The sequence below is a fragment of the Triticum aestivum genome, chromosome 5D, assembly GCF_018294505.1.
Source record: "Triticum aestivum cultivar Chinese Spring chromosome 5D, IWGSC CS RefSeq v2.1, whole genome shotgun sequence".
NCBI lineage: Eukaryota > Viridiplantae > Streptophyta > Magnoliopsida > Poales > Poaceae > Triticum > Triticum aestivum.
Genome location: NC_057808.1, coordinates 487,885,449 through 487,909,087, shown reverse-complemented (window position 1 = coordinate 487,909,087; position 23,639 = coordinate 487,885,449). Strand labels below are relative to the sequence as shown.

General features: G+C 46.5%; 1 protein-coding gene across 1 annotated transcript; it reads left to right on the top strand.

Moving 5' to 3' along the window:
* The first annotated feature begins 1,241 nt into the window (after positions 1-1,241).
* Positions 1,242-21,530, top strand: LOC123120965 (probable leucine-rich repeat receptor-like protein kinase At1g35710). Its single transcript, XM_044540914.1, has 3 exons — positions 1,242-1,506; positions 2,056-2,245; positions 18,657-21,530. Exons 1-3 carry the CDS (start codon positions 1,242-1,244, stop codon positions 20,347-20,349), a joined length of 2,148 nt encoding a protein of 715 aa, XP_044396849.1. The 3' UTR covers positions 20,350-21,530.
* The last annotated feature ends 2,109 nt before the right edge of the window (positions 21,531-23,639 follow it).

Genomic DNA, 23,639 nt, shown 5'->3' with positions numbered 1-23,639 from the left:
AGTATCTGGGATACAAATGAATGAAAGACATAGGCTTTGATCCCACTGTGAAAGTGAGGTTCCTCATGCGGACGGTGAAAAAACAATTTGGTTATGAAGTCAAGTATGGGAAGGCATGGAAGGCAAAGGCAAATGCTATTAGGATGTTGTATGTTGGTTATGAAGAAGCATACAACCAGCTCCCGAGGTTGTTTGGCGTGATTGCACATAAGAACCCGGGCATGTTTCATGTGGTCGAGGATCACGAGGGAGTGTTCCACCGTGCCTTCTGGAGTTATGGACAATGTGTGGAGGCGTTTGAGCATTGTCGTCCGGTCTTGTCTATAGATGGCACGTTCTTGACCGGCAGATACAAGGGCACACTAATGGTAGCAATGGCGCACTCATCAAACGACAACGTGTTGCCAGTTGCATTTGCTTTGGTGCCTTCCGAGCACCAAGACAACTGGGAGTGGTTCATGGGTCATGTTAGGCACAAGGTGATTGGGGCTAGGAAGGTATGCATCATATCGGATCGGCACCATGGCATACTCAAGGCAATGGACATTGTTATTCCAGGATTTCCAAAGCTTCACCACAGATGGTGCATGAGGCATTTCGTGGCCAACTTTTACCGGGCATGTAAGAGCAAGGAGCTCAGCAAAGACCTCACCCATGTATGTGTGGCCTTCACCACCGAAGGTTTCGATGCTCGGTACAACAAACTCTTTGCAGCGGTGAACGAAGGGGGAAAAGAGTTCTTAACTAGGAATTTAAGCGAGAAGCACAAGTGGGCACGCGCTCATGACGATGGTGGTAGGCGATATGGCGACGTGACGAGCAATCTGGTAAAATGTTTCAACAATGTGCTGAAGCGTGCTCGTGCATTGCCGGTGACTGCAATAGTGGAGTACACCTTCTTCAAGCTTAATGAGTACTTTTAGAGGCATTCTGAAGAGACTGCAAAATGGATAGGTGAAAAAAAGGATTATCCGGAAAAGGTTGATGAATGGTTGCAGTTACAAGCAAGCAAGTCTTCACGGCAACAAGTTATCATATTCGACAGAATTGAAATGATATATCCAATTGATGAGCCAGGTGGCACAACACAAGACGGTTTTCAATATGGTGGTGCTGCATTTGAGGTGCGTCTGAAGACTCGGTGGTGCTAGTGCGAGAGGCCTAGTAAGTATCATTGGCCATGCTCGCATTTGATAACGGCGGCGAAGGCGAGAAACATACATGTTTGTGATGGAAAAACCATGCGGATGCAAGAGTTCCATGTGGAAGCTACTAGGTTGACATGGGCGCCAAGATTTCACCCTTTCTTGGACCAATCACAGTGGCCTGAGTACCATGGCCCTCATATTAAGCCAGACCCTCTTCTGAAGGTGGAGACCAAGGGTAGAAGGGGAACTAAGAGGTTCAGGGGTGATATGGATGACCTGGCTAGATACACTGGCATGAAACAATTTGGTAGCGGTCATTTCATGGAGGCTCCTGACACTATCAACTGTGGGGTCTGCGGTGAAGGGTGACACAATGAGCGGACATGCAAGAAACAGAAAACGTCGAAGGGTGGCATTCCTAGCACTAGCCGTAGAGGAAAGACAAGTCGTGGAGGTGGCACCGATGGTGAACGAGGTGGAAGAGGTGACGGTGGTGGTGGTCGCGGAAGCACAAGTGACAGAGGTGGTGGTGGTGGTCGTAGAGGGAGCACAAGTGCTAGAGGTGCTAGTGTTCGTAGAGGGAGTACAAGTGCTAGAGGTGGTGGTCGAGCAAGCACAAGTGCTAGAGGTGGTGGTCAAGCAAGCACAAGTGCTAGAGGTGGTGGTCGAGCAAACACAAGTGCTAGAGGTGGTGGTGGTCGGAGAGGAAGCACAAGTGCTAGAGGTGGTGGTGGTCGTAGAGGAATGGTTGATAATGGATCGGCCTTCGGTTATTTGCTTAATCCAGATGGTTGATCTAATAATAATGGTATATTATTTGTTCATACAATTCCTAGCATTTATGGATTTACTGTATTTACACATTTACTCTCTTTGTGTCTTGTGCTAACAATTCTTCTTTTTGTAGGCATGGCTTCATCCAGTTCCAGGACGAGGCCGGCATGCGCGGACCAAGAGGACATGCCGAAGACGTGGATGGAGGCCAGGTTGGACAAGGAGAAGGAGAAGGATGTGCCCACACCACCATGTTGGTGTGGTGATGTTTGCAAGCTGAAGGTGTCCACTGACCGCAAGAAGTCATGGACAGAAGGTAGAAGGTTTTTCGTGTGTCCCAACTATGCACATGATCATCTGTGACACCCAAAAATTTTATTTGGCTTTTTCAAACTTTTATTTGATTTGAGGGAGGTTATTTAAAATTTTCTTCTAAAGAACTCTCCCTCTCAAAAATTTTCTTTTATGACAAGTATTTTGTTTGGATTCACCCAAGACTTGGTCTTTGGCCTTGGAGGTTTTTCCATCTTATGTTGACTCATCACAAATGTTTTTCATTTGGGAAAGTTTTTGAAAATCTTTTTAAATAGCCCTATGGCATTTGGAGTGATCTTTTCCCTTTAAAAATCTCCTCTTGCCATGACATGAGTGGAAATCCCCTCCCAAAAGCCATTCCCCATCTTTGTGTCAAAATAAACTTCAAATCCAGCAAGTTGAACTTCCCCATGATTTTTCTTCCAATTATTTCTTATCAAAAATATTTTCTGCCTTCTACTTTGGCTCTTGGAGATTTACAAAGGAACTACCATTTCTCCTTTGAGTTTTGCCTCCAAACATATTTCCCTGGCTAGTCCTTAGAGCCCTCAACCAAGATCCATGAAGATCCACTGGTCTCCAGTTCAAAAATTTCAAATTATGCTTGCTGCAAGTTTGGACCACATTTGTCAATTTTGATGAAATTCATTTGTTTTCTCCTCCTAAAAATCTGAGTAAATTCAGGCAGCCTCTGGATGCATCGAGAGGTCACCTCACCAAGTCCCAGCTCCAGAAAAAAATTTTCCTCATGCCAAATCATTTCGTCGAACACCTGGAGGACACTGTTACTATCAACTTCAGAAAGTTCAGAGATACAGTTTCAGTGAGCCGCTGTCGTTTTCTTCAGAACCCCTTCTCGATCTCGCCAGTAGCCGCGGTGGCGCCGTGCGCCCTGTGCCTCCTTCTTATCCCTGCGTCGCACGATCGCCTGGAAGCTTGCGGGCGTCGGCGACGAGCTGGTGGAGGTGCGCCTCCCCGTGAGCGACGGCAGCAGCGCCCTTTGCGGCTGCCAGAGAAGCGCAGCGTTGGACGGCGCCGTCCAGTGCCGCCCAAGACACCAGAGGCCACCGCATGGCCATCCACTCACCTGTGCACACTGCAGGTCCGTCGTCGTGAACTAGAAGGCGCGGAGCGCGCTCCCTGCCGCCGCCGTGCCCGTACGGCCGTTCCGTCGAGGACCGGCGTATTACACCAAGCCCGACCGAGGTTTAGCGGAAGAACGGTGCCAGTGATCCACCACGATGATGCCTAGCCACCTAAACCCCCTGCCCAACCTCTGCCTCGCCGTAATTTCTCGCCGGCGTTATCCCGTTCACGGCCACCCCTCGGATCGCCTATAAAAGGAGGCCCCGAGCTCGAACTCGAACCCGCACCGTCTCTGCACACCACCAGTACCACGCCAAGCCACTGGAAGAGCCCCGAGGGAGTCTTCTTCCCCAACTCCGGCCGCCTCGACCCGCTTCGGGATCCAGCGCGATTCACTCCCGTGCGTGCACCCCTACCCCTCAGCTCTTGCCAGTAGCCTCCTAGTACATCCACATCTCTGACCCGCGCATCAATTTGGAGTTTGCAGCACCCACCGGAGTATTCCACCATCGCCCGAACCACCGTCCGCCGGAGATAGTGTCGCCGTCGACGTGGTGCTCTCCGACGGTCAAGTCCACCACCCACCGACGAGGAAGAACACCCTGAACCCGTAGGTACCCTCCAATCACTCTGCCTCACCGTGGTTCAACGCCGGCGACCACCGCAGCCTTCGGGCGCCGGCGAGCTCCGTTGGAAGTTTTGAACCTGACGGGTGGGACCCCCCCGTCAGCCTCTCTTCTTTTCCCCTTCGAACCGTTTTCTGAAAGCGCCTTCGGGCAGAATGTGTTTTCTCTCTGGGCTAACGTATTTCTTACCGAAGCGTTTTCTTGGTTTTCAAACAAGTCCCTGGTTCTTTTCTGTTTCATCACAGATTAGTCCTTGGACTAAAACTCTTATATCTTTTTAACAGAAGATGATTTTTCATTGATTCTTTTTCTGTCAGTCTTATATTTTTGTCTAGTTTTTTATAGTATTTATTTGGAAATTTTTTGGAACAATTTTTATACACGCAACGGTTTTCACGTTAGTATACGGTTTCGTTATACCGTAGGTTCTGGAGGAGGTGACGGAGCCGCGAACTTCACCGAGATAGACTCCGACTTCTCCGAACCAGGCAAGCATGTTTGAACCTTTGATATGATGAGTGTTTTGCATGTTTGCTTGAATGGTTTGTGCATGGCATATGAGCATCGGTGAGCGTTACGTTGCATGCAAGGCAATTAACCGTGTGCTTCGAAGTTTACTGTGATCTTTGATGAGAGATGACCTGATCATGTGGTGACATGAGAGGTAGTAAGTTGGTATTGTTGTAGCATGCCAGTCTTATGTCATCGGATAAACTCCGACGTTAACGTGGACCGAGCCACGTTACCGTTCGTCCCCTCCCGTGCTGCCACATGTTTTCTGCCAAGAATACGGTTTAGTAAGTTGCTAACCTCTTTCCTTGTACACACCAAATAGAGGGGCCGGGATGAGGGTTCCATGGCCCTGGATTAAAGCCAGTCATCCGGTCAGGGGGCATGGGTGTTTCCGGTTGGGACCGAGAGGGGGGCACCCCTTAGAGCGCGCGGTATAAATTTGATCCCATGCTACGCGAGGTTGTAGCCTCCCCGTCTCAAAGTTTTTCTTGAACGTTGCCTAGGGTGATTCCTGGCATCGGAATGTTGAATGGGTGTGTACTGGTTAGATGTGTTTCTCCTAAAATACCGTAAACGGAACTAGTCCCTTGTGACTACTGAAATCCGTTGGCTGTGGTTAAGAGTACAAACTCTGCAGAGTCAAATCCTTCCGAGTCATCGTGCCCATGGTCAAACACCGTGGCCAGCATATCCCTATTCATGTCAGTCCCCGTGTCAGTTTCCGCGGGAATCTCGGTGAATAAGCCTGAGTGGTAAACCCGGTTGAACGTTATTCCTGTGGATGGACTAACCCTTTTATTATTTCGTACCTGAATATTCCCTTGAAATGATTCAACTTCATGAGCTACTGGAATATTAAGTTATGAAATATATGCCCTTTATGTGATGTCGCTCAGACGTCCGACTGTGGCATTCTTGTTATTTACTTTCGATATGAGCCCTTTATGTGATGTCGCTCAGACGGCCGACTGTGGCACTCTGTTATTTACTTTTGATATAAGCCCTTTATGTGATGTCGCTCAGACGTCCGACTGTGGCACGCTCGTTATTTACTTTTGATATAAGCCCTTTTCGTGATGTCGCTCAGACGTCCGACTGTGGCACGCACTGTCATTTATATTCCATTATAAGCCCTTTATGTGGTGTCGCCTTGACGCCCAACTGCGGCATTGTTATTTATTTGTATCCTTTCGAGGAGTCATTCAGACACTCGATTGGCCTTCAGTATTACATTGGGATTTCGGGAGGACTACCGCCCGACTTCCTTTTTTATTTCCCATGCATCGCTATTTTATTATCTGAGTGCGCATTATTAATCTGTTCATATGCATCATGTTTGCATTTGTTATATCTTATGTCCAAACTGTCTTGCGAGTACTTTCATAGTACTCACCTGGCTTGTTGATTTGGCCAGATGTTGACGAAGGCGATCTCATGGATGAAGAGTTTGATAGTGAGTCCGACGCCTAGAGGAGTCCCAGTCAGTCCCGTGCGATCCTGGATTTTGGTCACTTGTGTTATATACGCTTCCGCCACCCACAATAAGAATCTTCGAGCCTCACTCCGACGCTCGATGAGCTGTTAGATTCAGGAGTCATGTCACCCACTTCACTGTGACATATCCACCACCGCTTTTATTGTGAGTCAGTAGTTATGCCACCATATCCGCCTTTATGTGTAATATCGGCGTGCTTGTAATAAATTGTTGAGCAGTCTCCGCTCAACCTTGTATTATATTTAGTACTCCTGGTTTTTCTTCTGTGATCAAGAAATTGTCTACCAGTGAGAAGGATTCTTCTCTACTGGTCCGTAAAAGGGATCGGTTTCTCAATAAATATTTTTATTGGAAAACCGGTCGTGACAAGCTTGGTATCAGAGCCAGGCTGACTGTAGGAAGCCACTAGGTGCGATCGCTAATCGGTTATTAGCATTTTTAGTGCTTTTTCAGCATTTTGCAAATGTAGCTATTTTCTGTTGGTCATCATAAATTTATGATTTGACTACTCAGAATTTTTGCCTACTTTTGTAGATGGCTGGCAGCGACTGCGAGACTCGGGTGTTCACTAATGTGCCCGAGGGGTTTGTCAAACTCCTCGTCTCCATCACCAAGCTCACGATCGGGCCAGCGACTCGTCCGGAGTTCACGCTTTACCAGCACAAGCTCAGCGACGACGTGTCTATGCACCAGGCCGTGGTGCAATTCAAGGGAGGACGTTCTGCGTCTCGCCACTTCCGTTTTGTGGGAAGGGCCATGCCTACGGAGAGGCATGCCATGCAGATGGCCGCCCGTGAGGCGATAGCTCGCCTTCGGGATATTCTTCCTACGATGAAGACTCGTCGCTACCGCTACCTCCCATGCCATGTGCCATATACTTGTCACTATGCATTCGCCTGCCATAGGGGAGAGCGAGATGAAGCTATCGAGATGCTTGTTGAGTATCTCAAAGCTCTGGAGGCAGCTTTCGACAACCTCGTGGACGATCTTGTGGCTGCCCGCATGGACTTAGTTCGGGGCTGTTCTGCCAACAGGAGGGAGCTTCTCCACATGGCACCGCCACTGACTTTCGTCTCGTCCTCAGCATCCTATTCACCTGCCATTTTGGCCACCGCTCGCCGTCTGCCTACCACTGAGGAGTTCGACCAGGTCATTGCTCCTACTCCAGTCAGAGCTGCACCGCCTGCCGCACCCACACCACCGCCTGTCGCACCCGCGCCATCTCCTCAGCGCAGTGCTACGCGCCTGGAGCCTATTAGGGAGGAGGTGGAGGTTGAGTCTCCTGCACCGCTGGGTCTTACCCTCGGCAGGGGAAGGACATCTTCACCATCTCCGACTGAGTGCGCCTAGTAGCCGCGCGATGTGTCTGCATGTATGATATGTTTTATATGTACATAAGTTTGTAGTAGTTGTGTGCGCATCATGTAGGATCCCGGAGGAGTGTGCTAGCCTAAATAACATGTCAGGAGTGTGTACGCACATCCTGAGTGATGTATCGTATGTTTGCGTATCGCGTGTAAGATTTGTACTGAGCAGTCCTTCTCCGTGCGCAATCAAATATTTTCTTGAAAAATCTTGAGGTCTTTTAAAATTTTCGCCTTTGCAAAATTTTCCTTGTGCCACACAGTTCTTCTCATGAGTTTTGCAAAATAATACCCCAGAGTGGAAAATGTCTCGTCCGTGGACTCGTTCCATGCCAAATCCACCAGAAGAAGTTTATGGAACACAGACAAGCAACAACTTCACACAGGGGCAGTCTAGTCAACAGGACAGCGAGGCAGCCTTATCTCAAGTATGCCGCCTTTTCGAACAAAGCCAACAGCAACACCAAGAAATGATGAATCACGTCATCAATATGGGAAATCACCGTGAGCCATACCAACCGCACTCCAAGTTGTCTGAACTACAGAAGACACGCCCTCCAACGTTCGCTCACACTGATAGGCCGCTTGAAGCCGATGATTGGCTTCGAGACATCGAAAGAAAGTTGATTATTGCTCAATGTTCAGATCATGAGAAGGTGCTTTATGCACCTCACTACCTCACTGGAGCAGCTGCCGCATGGTGGGAAAACTTCCTACACATGCATCCCAGTGAACATAACATCACCTGGGAAGAGTTTAAGGAAGGTTTTCGTGGGGCGCACATCCCCAGGAGCATTATAAAAATCAAGAAAAGGGAGTTTGATGACCTCAAGCAGAGAGGCATGACAGTGACGGAATACAACAGTTAGTTTACCCAACTATATCATTATGCCTATGATGAGCATTGACTGAGAACAAAAGGATGGAAAAAAATTTGGACGGCCTGGCGCCAGCACTAAAATGCCAACTGGTCGTACACACTTTCCCAGATTTCAAAACTCTGGTTGACAAGGCCATTACGTTGGAGAATGAGCGCCGCAGTCTGGAGGATATTCGTAAGCGAAAAAGGGACAAGACGACTCTTGCTCGCAACAACCGGAGCAAGACTGATGTTCAGAGGAATGAAGCGAGAAAATCCACGACTACTGCTCTAAGGCCAACCAGACAGTTTCATTCAAGGGACAAGGACTTCACGTACCGCCCAGGGGTCACTTGCTATGCTTGTGGAGAGGAAGGGCACTATGCCAAACAGTGCCCAAAACCAAGGAACTCGGCCCCCAAGCCAAACAATGGTGGGAGTAATCCAGCCCCCAGGCGTAACAATTTCAACCCCAACAACAATCACAGGAAGGGTCACCTGAACCATGTGACCAAGGAAGAAGCACAGAATGCCCCAGACATCGTACTCGGTACGTTCCCTGTCAACACAATACCTGCCACGGTTTTGTTTGATTCTGGAGCTTCTCACTCGTTCATTTCGAAGAGTTTTGTTTTGCAACATGGTTTTCCGATACTTCCTTTGGAAAATCTATGATCATCAAGTCCCCCGGGAATAAGCAGATCACTCAGAGTTACTGCCAAGGAGTGATTATTGAGTTTGAAGGACTAAAGTTTCAGGCAAATCTCATCGTGTTGGAAAATAAAGGACTGGATGTTATCCTAGGAATGGACTGGTTAACCACCAACAAGGGATTTATTGACTGCTTCAATCGGACTGTGATTCTCACTCATCATCACGGCAAGACAATAAAAGTTACAGCTCAAGAGAGACCACGGTCACGGCAACCAAAGTTGAACAAAGTGGACATTTCAGAATTGAGAAAAGTTCCAGTGGTGTGCGAGTTTCCCGACGTATTTCCTGAAGAACTACCAGGCATGCCACCAGACCGAGAGATAGAGTTCAGCATTGAACTAGCACCTGGCACCACCCCCATCTATAAGAAACCTTATAGAATGGCACCCTCCGAGTTGGTAGAATTGAAGAAGCAAATAAAGGAATTACTGGACAAAGGATTTATTCGAGCCAGCTCCTCACCTTGGGGTTCGCCAGTATTATTCGCCAAGAAAAAGGATGGGACACTGAGATTGTGTATAGACTATCGAGCTCTCAATATGGTCACCATCAAAAACAAATATCCGATGCCACGGATAAATGATTTGTTTGACCAGCTCGCACAAGCCAAGGTGTTCTCAAAAATTGATTTAAGATCGGGATATCATCAATTAAAAGTACGGACAGAAGATATCCCTAAGACAGCATTCACCTCCAGATACGGATTATATGAGTTCACAGTAATGCCGTTTGGACTGACGAACGCCCCCGCATATTTCGTCCACCTCATGAACAAAGTGTTTATGAAATTTATGGACAAATTTGTTGTGGTGTTCATTGACGATATTCTGGTATACTCAAGGACACCAGAAGAACATGCTGAACATCTCAGAATTGTATTGGGAGAATTAAGGAAACATCAATTGTACGCCAAATTTAGCAAGTGTGAATTTTGGCTAAGACAAGTTGGTTTTCTAGGCCATATATTGACCCAAGAAGGCGTGGCCGTAGACCCAGAAAAAGTCAAAGCCATACTTGACTGGAAACCACCAGCCAACGTAACAGATGTACGGAGTTTCCTAGGAATGGCTGGATATTACCGAAGGTTTATTGAAGGATTCTCCACTGTGGCAAAACCAATGACACAGTTCTCAAGAAAGACAAGAAATTTGTATGGACTGAAGCGTGCGAGAAAAGCTTCCAAGAGCTCAAGAAGAAACTAACAACAGCACCGGTTTTGGTTGTGCCGGACATACACAAGAGTTTTGAAGTGTATTGTGACGCATCCCGGAAGGGCCTCGGGTGCGTATTGATGCAGGACGGCAAAGTTGTCGCGTATGCTTCCAGGCAACTACGGAAGCATGAGGAAAATTATCCTACTCATGACTTGGAGCTAGCAGCAGTCATCCATGCACTCAAAGAGTGGAGGCACTTTCTGTTGGGAAATCGCTGTGAAATATATACGGACCATAAGAGCCTTAAATATATTTTCACACAACCAGAGCTAAATTTACGACAACGACGCTGGTTGGAATTGGTCAAGGACTATGATGTCGGCATTCACTACCATCCAGGGAAAGCAAATGTAGTGGCAGATGCTCTTAGTCAGAACCCCAGCTCGGGCAACGACAGTCCACCGAACTTGAGGCCTGAGTTTCAGCAGGAGTTCGCTAAACTCAACATGGTGATAGTCTCTGAGGGCAACGTATCAAATCTGGAGATACGGCCCACCCTAATGGAACAAATTAAGAAGGCTCAGCATGGACATCCCAGCATCGAAGCTATAAAGACAAAAATGAGCCTTGGCAAGGCTTCAGAGTTTGTCACCGACAATGAGGGAATATTATGGTACGGGGACAGACTTTGCGTACCAAACATTGAGGAACTCAAGCAACAAATCCTAACCGAAAGCCACACCGCCCCATATTCGATCCACCCTGGAGGAACCAAAATGTACAAAGACATTCAGGAAAGATTTTGGTGTCACGGTATGAAAAGGGATATAGCCACATTCATTGCTTGTTGTGATTCGTGTCAGCGCATTAAAGCTGAGCACCAAAAACCAGCAGGGCTGCTACAGCCAAACAGGATACCTGAGTGGAAATGGGATGAAATTGGAATGGATTTTATCGTCGGACTACCTCGATCACAACGCGGAAATGATGCCATATGGGTCATCACAGATAGGCTAACCAAGGTGGCACATTTCATTCCCGTGAAGACGACCTACTCCACTCAAAGGCTTGCTAAGCTTTATCTCTCCCGTATAGTTTGTTTGCATGGAGTCCCAAAGACTATAATATCCGACCGAGGCACTCAATTTGTCTCTAAATTTTGGGATCACTTACAACAAGCTCTGGGCACTCAACTAGCATTCAGTACAGCGTACCACCCCCAGACTGATGGACAAACTGAACGCGTGAACCAAATCCTAGAGGACATGCTGAGAGCCTGTGTGCTCACCTATGGATCCAGTTGGGAAGAAAGTTTGCCGTATGCCGAGTTCGCATACAACAACAGTTACCAAGCCAGCTTACAAATGGCACCTTTTGAAGCATTGTACGGACGGAGATGTCGTACCCCATTAAACTGGTCAGAAACGGGTGACAGTCGTATCTTCGGCCCAGACATGCTCAAGGAAGCCAAGGAGAAAGTTAAACAGATCAGGGACAGACTCAAGACAGCTCAAAGTCGACAAAAGAGCTACTACGATCGAAAACATCGTGAGGTCAGCTTTGAACCCGGTGATTACGTATACCTACGAGTGTCTCCTATGTGGGGCCTGCAACGGTTCAAAATTAAGGGGAAGCTAGCCCCAAGATTTATTGGACCCTTCTGTGTAATTGCACGAAGAGGCACAATAGCCTACCAGCTGGACCTACCCAAAGAGCTGTCAGACGTCCACGACGTGTTCCACGTCTCACAGTTGAGGAAATGTGTGAGCAACCCGGAAAAGCATGTATCTCATGAGAGCATTGATGTGCAACCAGACCTCACCTACAGAGAGCGACCAGTAAAAATATTGGAAGAGTCTGAAAGGAGGACCCGTCAGAAAACAACTAAATTTTTCAAGGTTCAGTGGAGCAATCACACCGAGGATGAAGCAACATGGGAAAGAGAGGATTTTCTTCAGGCAGAGTACCCACATCTATTTGAGGATCAGCTGAAATCTCGGGGACGAGATTTTTCCTAAGGGGGTAGGTGTTGTGACACCCAAAAATTTTATTTGGCTTTTTCAAACTTTTATTTGATTTGAGGGAGGTTATTTAAAATTTTCTTCTAAAGAACTCTCCCTCTCAAAAATTTTCTTTTATGACAAGTATTTTGTTTGGATTCACCCAAGACTTGGTCTTTGGCCTTGGAGGTTTTTCCATCTTATGTTGACTCATCACAAATGTTTTTCATTTGGGAAAGTTTTTGAAAATCTTTTTAAATAGCCCTATGGCATTTGGAGTGATCTTTTCCCCTTTCAAAATCTCCTCTTGCCATGACCTAAGTGGAAATCCCCTCCCAAAAGCCATTCCCCATCTTTGTGTCAAGATATACTTCAAATCCAGCAAGTTGAACTTCCCCATGATTTTTCTTCCATTTATTTCTTATCAAAAATATTTTCTGCCTTCTACTTTGGCTCTTGGAGATTTACAAAGGAACTACCATTTCTCCTTTGAGTTTTGCCTCCAAACAATTTTCCCTGGCTAGTCCTTAGAGCCCTCAACCAAGATCCATGAAGATCCACTGGTCTCCAGTTCAAATATTTCAAATTGTGCTTGCTGCAAGTTTGGACCATATTTGTCAAATTTGATGAAATTCATTTGTTTTCTCCTCCTAAAAATCTGAGAAAATTCAGGCAGCCTCTGGATGCATCGAGAGGTCACCTCACCAAGTCCCAGCTCCAGAAATTTTTTTCCTCATGCCAAATCATTTCGTCGAACACCTGAAGGGCACTGTTACTGTCAAGTTCAGAAAGTTCAGAGATACAGTTTCAGAGGCCGCTGTCGTTTTCTTCAGAACCCTTCCTCGATCTCGCCAGTAGCCGTGGTGGCGCCTTGCGCCCTGTGCCTCCTTCTTATCCCTGCGCCGCACGATCGCCTGGAAGCTTGCGGGCGTCGGCGACGAGCTGGTGGAGGTGCGCCACCCCGTGAGCGACGGCAGCAGCGCCCTTTGCGGCTGCCAGAGAGGCGCGGCGTTGGACGGCGCCGTCCAGCGCCGCCCAAGCCACCAGAGGCCACCGCGTGGCCATCCACTCACCCGTGCACGCTGCAGGTCCGTCGTCGTGAACTAGTAGGCGCGGAGCGCGCTCCCTGCCGCCGCCGTGCCCGTACGGCCGTTCCGTCGAGGACCGGCGTATTACACCAAGCCCGACCGAGGTTTAGCGGAGGAACGGTGCCAGTGATCCACCACGATGATGCCTAGCCACCTAAACCCCCTGCCCAACCTCTGCCTCGCCGTAGATTCTCGCCGGCGTTATCCCGTTCACGGCCACCCCCTCGGATCGCCTATAAAAGGAGGTCCCGAGCTCGAACTCGAACCCGCACCACCTCTACACACCACTAGTACCACGCCAAGCCACTGGGCAGCCCCGAGGGAGTCTTCTTCCCCAACTCCGGCCGCCTCGACCCGCTTCGGGATCCAGCGCGATTCACTCCCGTGCGTGCACCCCTACCCCTCAGCTCTTGCCAGTAGCCTCCTAGTGCATCCACATCTCTGACCCGCGCATCAATTTGGAGTTTGCAGCACCCACCGGAGAGCTCCACCATCGCCCGAACCACCGTCCGCCGGAGATAGTGTCGCCGTCGACGTGGTGCTCTCCGACGGTCAAGTCCACCACCCACCGACGCGGAAGAACACCCTGAACCCGTAGGTACCCTCCGATCACTCTGCCTCGCCGTGGTTCAACGCCGGCGACCACCGCAGCCTTCGGGCGCCGGCGAGCTCTGTTGGAAGTTTGAACCTGACGGGTGGGACCCCCCCGTCAGCCTCTCTTCTTTTCCCCTTCGAACCGTTTTCTGAAAGCGCCTTCGGGCAGAATGTGTTTTCTCTCTGGGCTGACGTATTTCTTACCGAACCATTTTCTGTTTTCTCAAACAAGTCCCTGCATCTTTTCTGTTTCATCACAGATCAGTCCTTGGACTAAAACCCTTATATCTTTTAACAGAAGATGCTTTTTGATTGATTCTTTTTCTGTCAGTCTTATATTTTTGTCTAGTTTTTTATAGTATTTATTTGGAAAAATTTGGAACAACTTTTATACACGCAACGGTTTTCATGTTAGTACGGTTTCGTTATACCGTAGGTTCCGGAGGAGGTGACGGAGCCGCGAACTTCGCCGAGCTAGACTGCGACTTCTCCGAACCAGGCAAGCATGTTTGAACCTTTGACATGATGAGTGTTTTGCATGTTTGCTTGAATGGTTTGTGCATGGCATATGAGCATCGGTGAGTATTACGTTGCATGCAAGGCAACTAACCGTGTGCTTCGAAGTTACTGTGATCTTTGATGAGAGATGACCTGATCATGTGGTGACATGAAAGGTAGTAAGATGGTATTGTTGTAGCATGCCAGTCTTACGTCATCCGATAAACTCCGACGTTAACGTGGACTGAGCCACGTTACCGTTCTTCCCCTTTCGTGCTGCCACATGTTTTCTGCAAAGAATACGGTTTAGTAAGTTGCTAACCTCTTTCCTTGTACACACCAAATAGAGGGGCCGGGATGAGGGTTCCATGGCCCTGGATTAAAGCCAGTCATCCGGTCAGGGGGCATGGGTGTTTCCGGTTGGGACCGAGAGGGGGGCACCCCTTAGAGCGCGCGGTATAAATTTGATCCCATGCTACGCGAGGTTGTAGCCTCCCCGTCTCAAAGTTTTTCTTGAACGTTGCCTAGGGTGATTCCTGGCATCGGAATGTTGAATGGGTGTGTACTGGTTAGACGTGTTTCTCCTAAAACACCATAAACGGAACTAGTCCCTTGTGACTACTGAAATCCGTTGGCTGTGGTTAAATAGTACAAACTCTGCAGAGTCAAATCCTTCCGAGTCATCGTGTCCATGGTCAAAGACCGTGGCCAGCATATCCTATATCCATGTCAGTCCCTGTGTCAGTTTCCGTGGAAATCTCGGTGAACAAGCTTGAGTGGTAAACCCGGTTGAACGTTATTCCTGTGGATGGACTAACCTTTTATTATTTCGTACCTGAGTATTCCCTTGAAATGATTTCAACTTCATGAGCTACTGGAATATGAAGTTATGAAATATAAGCCCTTTATGTGATGTCGCTCAGACGTCCGACTGTGGCATTCTTGTTATTTACTTTCGATATGAGCCCTTTATGTGATGTCGCTCAGACGTCCGACTGTGGCATTCTTGTCATTTACTTTTGATATAAGCCCTTTATGTGATGTCGCTCAGATGTCCGACTGTGGCACGCTCGTTATTTACTTTTGATATAAGCCCTTTTCGTGATGTCGCTCAGACGTCCGACTGTGGCACGCACTGTCATTTATATTCCATTATAAGCCCTTTATGTGGTGTCGCCTTGACGCCCGACTGCGGCATTGTTAATTTATTTGTATCCTTTCGAGGAGTCATTCAGACACTCGATTGGCCTTCAGTATTACTTTGGGATTTCGGGAGGACTACCGCCCGACTTCCTTTTTTTTATTTCCCATGCATCGCTATTTTATTATCGGAGTGCGCATTATTAGCCTGTTTATACGCATCATGTTTGCATTTGTTATATCTCATGTCCAAACTGTCTTGCGAGTACTTTCATAGTACTCACCTGGCTTGTTGATTTGGCCAGATGTTGACGAAGGCGATCTCATGGATGAAGAGTTTGATAGTGAGTCCGACGCCTAGAGGAGTCCCAGTCAGTCCCGTGCGATCCTGGATTTTGGTCACTTGTATTATATACGCTTCCGCCACCCACAATAAGAATCCTCGAGCCTCACTCCGACGCTCGATGAGCTGTTAGATTCAGGAGTCATGTCACCCACTTCACTGTGACATATCCACCACCGCTTTTATTGTGAGTCAGTAGTTATGCCACCATATCCGCCTTTATGTGTAATATCGGCGTGCTTGTAATAAATTGTTGAGCAGTCTCCGCTCAACCTTGTATTATATTTAGTACTCCTGGTTTTTCTTCTGTGATCAAGAAATTGTCTACCAGTGAGAAGGATTCTTCTCTACTGGTCCGTAAAAGGGATCGGTTTCACAATAAATATTTTTATTGGAAAAACCGGTTGTGACATCATCGAAGGCCAACTAACGCATATGACCTACCACCGGTATGTTAGGTGTACATACAAAAAACCTCAACAAGGTTGAACTCATATTACTAACAAAAACATGATTTTTATGTAGTCGCCTCCTCCACTTTGCAAGTACTTCACTTGGATAGATCACGAGGTACCAAAAGATGTCCAAGAGGACCAACATCGAGATTACTTACGGAGGCAGCGCCTGTTCGAGGAGTCCTTTGCACGGGGATTGGAGCATGAGCGTCGTGAGAAGTCGAAGAACGAGCGCAAGAAGCGTGAGGAAGAGAGGGCACGCAAAGAGAAGGAGGCTCGTCAAGAAGAGAGGGCAAGAAAACTTGCAAGGGCTCGCGATGCACGAGAGGAGGACGAGGCACGTAACAAGAAGGGAAAGTGGCCCCGTACTACTCAGTAGACAAATGGAAAAGGCACCGGCATCGATGATAGACTTTCGAGACTTTGTTTAATTCAAAAAATGATGGAAAAGACCACATTTCACCATCAAATAAATTTCACCATCATCATCCGCCATCCTATTGAACAAATCATGTCACACACAATCATCAAATTTCATCATCTCTTTTGCAAAAAAATATTATGCCATCTATATATTCAACTATATTCTCATACCACTTCACACATATAATATTTTTTTAAATATATTTGCTTGCCAAAGTAGTCTTCTCAGATTCAAACAAATATTATGCCATCTATATATTCAACATATAGCTAATTTAGTAGCACATGCATACATCATCTATAATTAAAAAAAAATCACAAACTAAGTCTATTGGTGGACAACTACAAACATCTACCAACTACACTACCTACATAATCATCTACCAACTACAAACATATTCCTAAAACAAAGAATTCATCTACTCATTTAACATCACCTATTGTGAAATAATGCATCCAAAAAGAGAGGGGAAAACCAAAACAAATTGGAGGGAATGGGGGAGAATACCTCAAAGATGCTTGGGGGGGGGGTCAGATCTACGAGTTTGAGCGGAGGATGGAGTAGATCAGGGGGTGGTGGTGTGAGGGAGAGGAGGGGCGACGAACAGAGCCCCTCTGTTCGTGAGGCGCCGCCAGGAGAAGATGAGATGGGGATGGGTGGGCTGGCCCGCGCCGTTATCCAGTTACCAGGGCCAGACGCCAGGGTCCTTGGCGTCTGGCCCCTTTGCCACGTCAGCAGGTCAACAGGCAGGCGGGCAGTGCGGGCCAGGGGCCAGACGCCAGGGTGCCTGGCGTCTGCTACGCAACCCAGACGCCAGGGATGTTGGCGTTACCCAAAGAGGTCAGAATCGATTTTTTTTAAACCGAGGTCAAATCGGGATTTTGTTAGCCACATAGGTCAGAACAGTAATTTTGTCCGGTAGGGAGCCCCAATATGAAGCTTGCTCCATACCCAGCCACCATCGCGGGAGGGAAGTTTCAGCTTCTTCCTCCTCGCGCCACGGCCGGGTTTGAAGCAGCGCGCAGCCCGTAGAAACATGTCATGTTCCAATTAATCACGGATGAGTGGGGCGACGTGACCAGTAACCACTTGTCCATTAATGGCCTCCACCGCTCCCCCCATTTGCCAAATAGGAAGACAAACTCCACAAAATGCAACATAAGCTGATGGTACCAGGCGTATAGGTACTTCACAGCAGGCAGGACCGCTTTTCTTCTTCTCCAGCATCAAGCGACGACGGCGCTGGTAACGCTAGCAATTGAAGCCAGTTGTGCTAACAGCTCAAAACTGCCCATGTATGTAAAGTTGTAAACATATACACTTAAACATACCCGGGGTCAACTTCTAAGCACATTTCTGTGATGTCGCTCGACATCACAGACTACATCTAGCTTCGCCACTGTCAAGACGGCAGAACAGTGGACATAAGTACCCAGCCGACGAGCCACATTGCCTCAATTCTGCCTCTTGCGGTGGACTGTTTAATCGACTCAGAAAGTAGTGCCGTCTGCAATGGTGTTCCTCCGAACCTGGGTGAGCAGCATCATGCCCCTCTCTTCTCCGGTGGCGATGGTCTTCTTTGCACCAGGTCCTCTAGGGGCATGTTTGTAATTTTCTTTCTTTTGTTGAGGTCCTTTCTGCAGTTTGTGTTGTGGCACCTTCTTTCTGGTTTCCGTTTCTGGGTGCGTACATGTTTGGGTTCTGTAACTTTGACTTTGAAAGAACAGGCGTCATAATCTATGTCAAAAAAAGAAAAGAAAAATGTATCAGAGAGCGGGTCAAATCTTATCATGAAGATTAATAAAGGAACGAGAGGGACAGAAAGGGAGGGGTGGTTAATCAGTCATACAAACCATTAGACTACCTGCAGGGAACGAGACAGCGGCAATATTTGGTGCGATGATTTAAGGTGAACCCTCCAACAGACGCAGAAGCAGAATCAATTCCTATCCTCGCCATGGCGCCCTTGGCTTCCAAAATACTTGCCTCTCTCACCATATTGATGATGTGAACCACCGCACTTGTCTCAGCCGCTGGAGCGCTGCCATCACTTGAACAACAAGCAGGGGCACTTCTCGCCTGGAAAGCCAGCCTCAGTCCGCGAAGCCAAGACGCCCTCCGATCCTGGGGAAACATCTCAGCACCTTGCTGTTGGCAGGGCATCCGGTGCGGTGGCCGCCGGCCGGTGATCGCCGCCATCTCCCTGCGACCCTGCCGGGGATGCGGCTGAGAGGGACACTTGAGTCTCTCGACTTCTCGGCTTTGAGGACCTTGGTGGCCCTTGAGCTCTCGCACAACGAGCTTACCGGGAGCATCCCTGTGAATATTAAGCTCCTCAAAGAACTCCGTGCTCTCCTCCTGCATGACAATCAGATAAGAGATTCAATTCCACCTGTTTTAGCAAATCTCACCAAACTGCAACTCCTAATGCTCCATGACAACCAAGTCTCCGGTGAAATACCAAGGCAAATAGGCGAGATGGGTAATCTTGTGAGGCTGAACTTGTCAAACAATTACTTAGTTGGTCCTATCCCTTGTGAAATAGGTCACCTTAAGCATTTGCTTAAATTAGATTTCTCCAGCAATGACCTTTCCGGACCAGTTTCCTTCAGTCCAGCTAACTCATCCATACAAAATCCTATGAATAATTTTTCATCTCAGCCTACTGCAAAAGTAAACTTAGAAAACATAAATATGCTATCATTATCCCGTAACAACTTAAGTGGTCCCATTCCCAAAGATATAGTGAAATTTTTCAACCTACAACACTTAGACATAAGCCAAAACAACTTTTCAGGTTCAATCCCAAGCAATATAGGTAACCTGACCAAACTCACTACCTTGTACCTTTACCATAACCAACTTTCTGGACACATTCCTCGAGAACTAGGTTATTTAGTGATCTTAGAAGACTTGAGGCTCAACAACAACACATTATCTGGTTCCATTCCAAGCAATTTATGGAATTTGACCAAACTTACTACCTTGCACCTTCACCGTAACCAACTTTCTAGACACATTCCACTGGTTTTGGGATATTTGGTGCACATAGAGGACTTGCGGCTTAGCTACAACACACTAACAGGTTACTTTCCAAGAAATTTGTGTAATTTGACCAAACTCAAGATCTTGTACCTTGGCCAGAATCAACTTTATGGAAAAATTCCTTGGGAACTAGGTTATATGGTGAATTTAGAGGACTTTCAGCTCAGTTTGAACAACCTAACAGGTCCTATCCCAAACAGTTTAGGCAATTTGACTAAGCTCACCTTCTTAAACCTTAATTTCAACCAATTTTCTGGACACATTCCTCAAGAAATTGGTGAGTTATTGAATCTGGAAATGTTTGGAGTCTCTTTGAACAATCTATCTGGTGCATTGCCATCGGGTCTTTGCGCGGGAGGCCGACTACAGTTTCTCACCGCTAATGGCAACAACTTGGTTGGACCCTTGCCAACAAGCTTGCTAACTTGCAAAAGCCTAGTCACACTTCGTCTTGAAGGAAATCAGCTTCAAGGAGATATCTCCAAGATGGGGCTTCACCCTAATCTTGTCTATGTTGATATCAGTTCAAACAAACTATTTGGTCAACTATCTCAACGCTGGGGTGAGTGTTACAAACTTACGATGCTACGTGCTTCAAACAACAACATTACTGGAGTCATACCACCAAGAATAGGGCAGTTATCTCAGTTGGGGATACTTGATGTTTCAGCAAATAAACTTGAAGGGCAGATTCCACTGGGGATTGGCAATTAAACGGTGCTGTTCAACTTGAGCCTCAGTAATAACCTGCTCCAAGGAAGTATACCTAAAGATATTGGATCGCTAAATAATTTGGATTACTTGGATTTATCATCAAACAACCTAAGTGGGATGATACAAGGGTCAATTGAACATTGTCTCAAGCTTCACTTCCTGAATTTGAGCCATAATCGCCTCAATGGCAGCATTCCAATCGAACTAGGAATGTTGGTAAACCTACAAGAATTGTTGGATCTAAGTGATAATTCATTTCCTGGTGTCATTCTGAGTCAGCTAGGTGGCTTGAGCATGCTCGAAGTTTTGAATCTTTCACACAATGCATTGAAAGGTAGCATCCCACCATCGTTTCAGCGCACGTTCAGCCTCCTATCCATTGATGTGTCATTCAACAAATTGGAAGGGTCAGTGCCACAGAGTAGGTTGTTTGAAGAAGCTCCAATCGAATGGTTCATGCAGAATAAGTAATTGTGTGGTGTAGTGAAAGGTTTGCCCCCTTGTGACCTTAATCAAAGTGGTGGACGGAAAAAGAAGCCCAGAGCTATTTTACTAGCTATAATACCTGTTGTTGCATCTTTTCTGTTTATCATGGCACTAGTAACTTTGCAATGCAAGAGGAAATCCAAGGTGGAATGCGCAAATGAATTGCAACAGACAAAGCTGTTCGCCATCTGGAACTTTCATGGAGATATGTACATGCAAATTGTCGACGCCACAGAAAATTTTAGTGACACTCACTGCATTGGAATTGGAAGTAGTGGGTCAATATATAGAGCTCAGTTACCAATATGCGAGATATTTGCAGTAAAGAAGATTCATAAAATAGAAGATGATGAGCTATTTAATCGAGAAATAGATGCCTTGATGCATATTCGGCATCGCAATATTGTGAAGTTATTTGGCTACTGTTCTGCTACTCAAGGAAGATTTCTTTTGTATGAATACATGGAAAGAGGAAGCTTAGCAGCATCTTGAAGGACCAAGGAAACTGCAATAGAGTTGGACTGGACAAGGAGGTTAAATATTGTTAAGGATGTGGCCCATGCTTTGTCTTACATGCATCATGATTGCTTTGCGCCGATAGTCCATAGAGATATAACAAGTAACAACATTTTGCTTGATCTGGAATTTAGAGCACGCATCTCTGATTCTGGTATTGCTAAACTATTAGATGTGGATGGGTCAAACTGCACAAGGCTTGCCTGGACAAAAGGATATCTTGCACCAGGTACAATAATATATATCTATGTCGGTTAAATCAACATGTTGTTACGTTTATTTTGGTCTCTTCGATGGATGTCTTGCATAGCGTTATATATATTTTCACATCAATAATGAAATGATTAGCATAGATCTTCCTAACTGTTGCAGGAAGTAGAGTTTACTTATTGGTTTGTGTAAATGTAACCAATTATACAGTCAAAAACTAGTATATTATATACTCCGTCCCAAAATAAGTGTCTCAACCTTAGTACAACTTTGTACGGAAGTTAGTACAAAGTTGCGACACTTATTTTAAGACGGAGGGAGTATCTTTTTATCGACCATACTATGTTTGTCTTTGGTCTCTACAATCTACATACGAGAACTCTCCCGGATGCAAATGTTCAGTACCATGGTTGGTGCGCTAGCAAGCCCGGGTTCGAGCCACGCCTTCTTACTTTCGTGTGGTAGGGAACAAGTCTTATTATCCCTTCACACCGCTTTTTTCAGTACATACATACAAAAAGGTTAATAAAATTAACTCTTCATTATTGGTTTGGCAGAGCTTGCATACACAACAAGGGTGACGGAGAAGTGTGACGTCTATAGTTTTGGAGTGCTTGTGCTCGAGTTGTTGATGGGACATCATCCGGGTGATTTTCTTTCGTCCCTCTCGTCCATGGACAAGAAAAGTACAATAGCAAAGGATTTTCTGGACACCTGGCTCCCATTGCCTAAAGCTGGGATTGCAAATGAAATATTCAAAGTGATTGCCATCGCTGTTCGGTGCATAGAACCTGACCCATTACACCGTCCAACGATGCAGGATGCAATCAAGGTGTTCTCTGCAGATGAAGGGCCCAGTAATCTTGATTGCCTGGACACTGAAATCGTCATCCCTGCTTGTGGTTTTGAATGTTCTTAGCACATTGGTGTTTCTTCCGTTGCACCTTTTGATCAGAGATAATTAGTCATTTCGATCATAGATTATTTTGGCTTTACCCTCAAAGATTGTACAATAGGAGTACTATACTTTAAGCTGATCAGTCCTAGCTGATTGGCAATTTGCTACTTCTAAATATTTGTATAGCAATGCAGAGAAACTTTTTGCTACTAGTTACTCTAATAGCTAGTTGTAAATATTTATATAGCTGACTCGTGCTATTTCTTCAAAAGAACAAATAAATATCCATCTGCATCCTCTTATTGAAGAACTGCGAGCCAATTCAAGTATTCAACTGGTTATTTCCTATATCTTCACCGCCATGGCCTACTTTATTGCCGGCCGATGAGCTAACTCACGCTCTTGGAAATGCTCATTATCAAATGGCGGCCTCCTGGTGCGTTTCTTCTAGTGGAATTCAGATTGACTTAATATAGGCTGCAAATTGCTACAGGTAAGCTGTTCGAACTTGATTGTTCAGGTAGCCATTGATCTGCTACCACAAAGAATGGACTATCTTTTTACTGTTATTACGCTTTTAGCAATTTAGCATGTGCTAGTTTTCAGTTTTACACCAGCTTATATCCCATTAGGGCATCTCCAATGCACATCGGCCATAATAAGTCTCAAAAGGTGGACCTTAGACTACTTTACACATTGAGGAGATCGATTATAAGGGTGTCTCCATTCTCCAATGTGTGAATAAGGTCGTTGATAAGGCACCTTAAGTCAACCTTATGTGACCTTAGACATCGTGAGTACAAGAATCAGCAGCGCCTATAACTACCCCAAAAAAACCTCATAACTACCACCAAAAGTACCTCAAGCGAATAGATAAAACATGGCCCAATTGCACAAAATATGGCCCAATTGCACAATAAATCTAGAATCGGTGTCGGCGCTCCTCGACTTGGGCGGCGCAACGGAGGCAGGAGCCGGCAGCATGGCGGCCGCGGAGATAGGGAGAGCACCTGACTGCCGAGGCCGAGGGGCGGAGGGGAATGCGCAGAGCAGCCAGCAAGCGGGGCCGCAGGGGGGGACGGGCGGCGGCATCAATCTTTTTTTTTCAGATATTTTTTTCTTTTTTTGACATCAATCTTTTATTTTTTGAGAATCGTTTTTTTACATCAATCTAAGGGAG

What these genes read in the sequence shown, in the direction of transcription:
- LOC123120965 (XM_044540914.1), top strand. Translation starts at nt 1,242, where the DNA reads ATGCGGATGCAAGAGTTCCATGTGGAAGCTACTAGGTTGACATGGGCG. An exon ending in TATCAACTGTGGGGTCTGCG is followed by an intron (nt 1,507 to 2,055) that starts GTGAAGGGTGAC and finishes TTCTTTTTGTAG; the next exon opens with GCATGGCTTCATCCAGTTCC. An exon ending in TCATGGACAGAAGGTAGAAG is followed by an intron (nt 2,246 to 18,656) that starts GTTTTTCGTGTG and finishes AACAACAAGCAG; the next exon opens with GGGCACTTCTCGCCTGGAAA.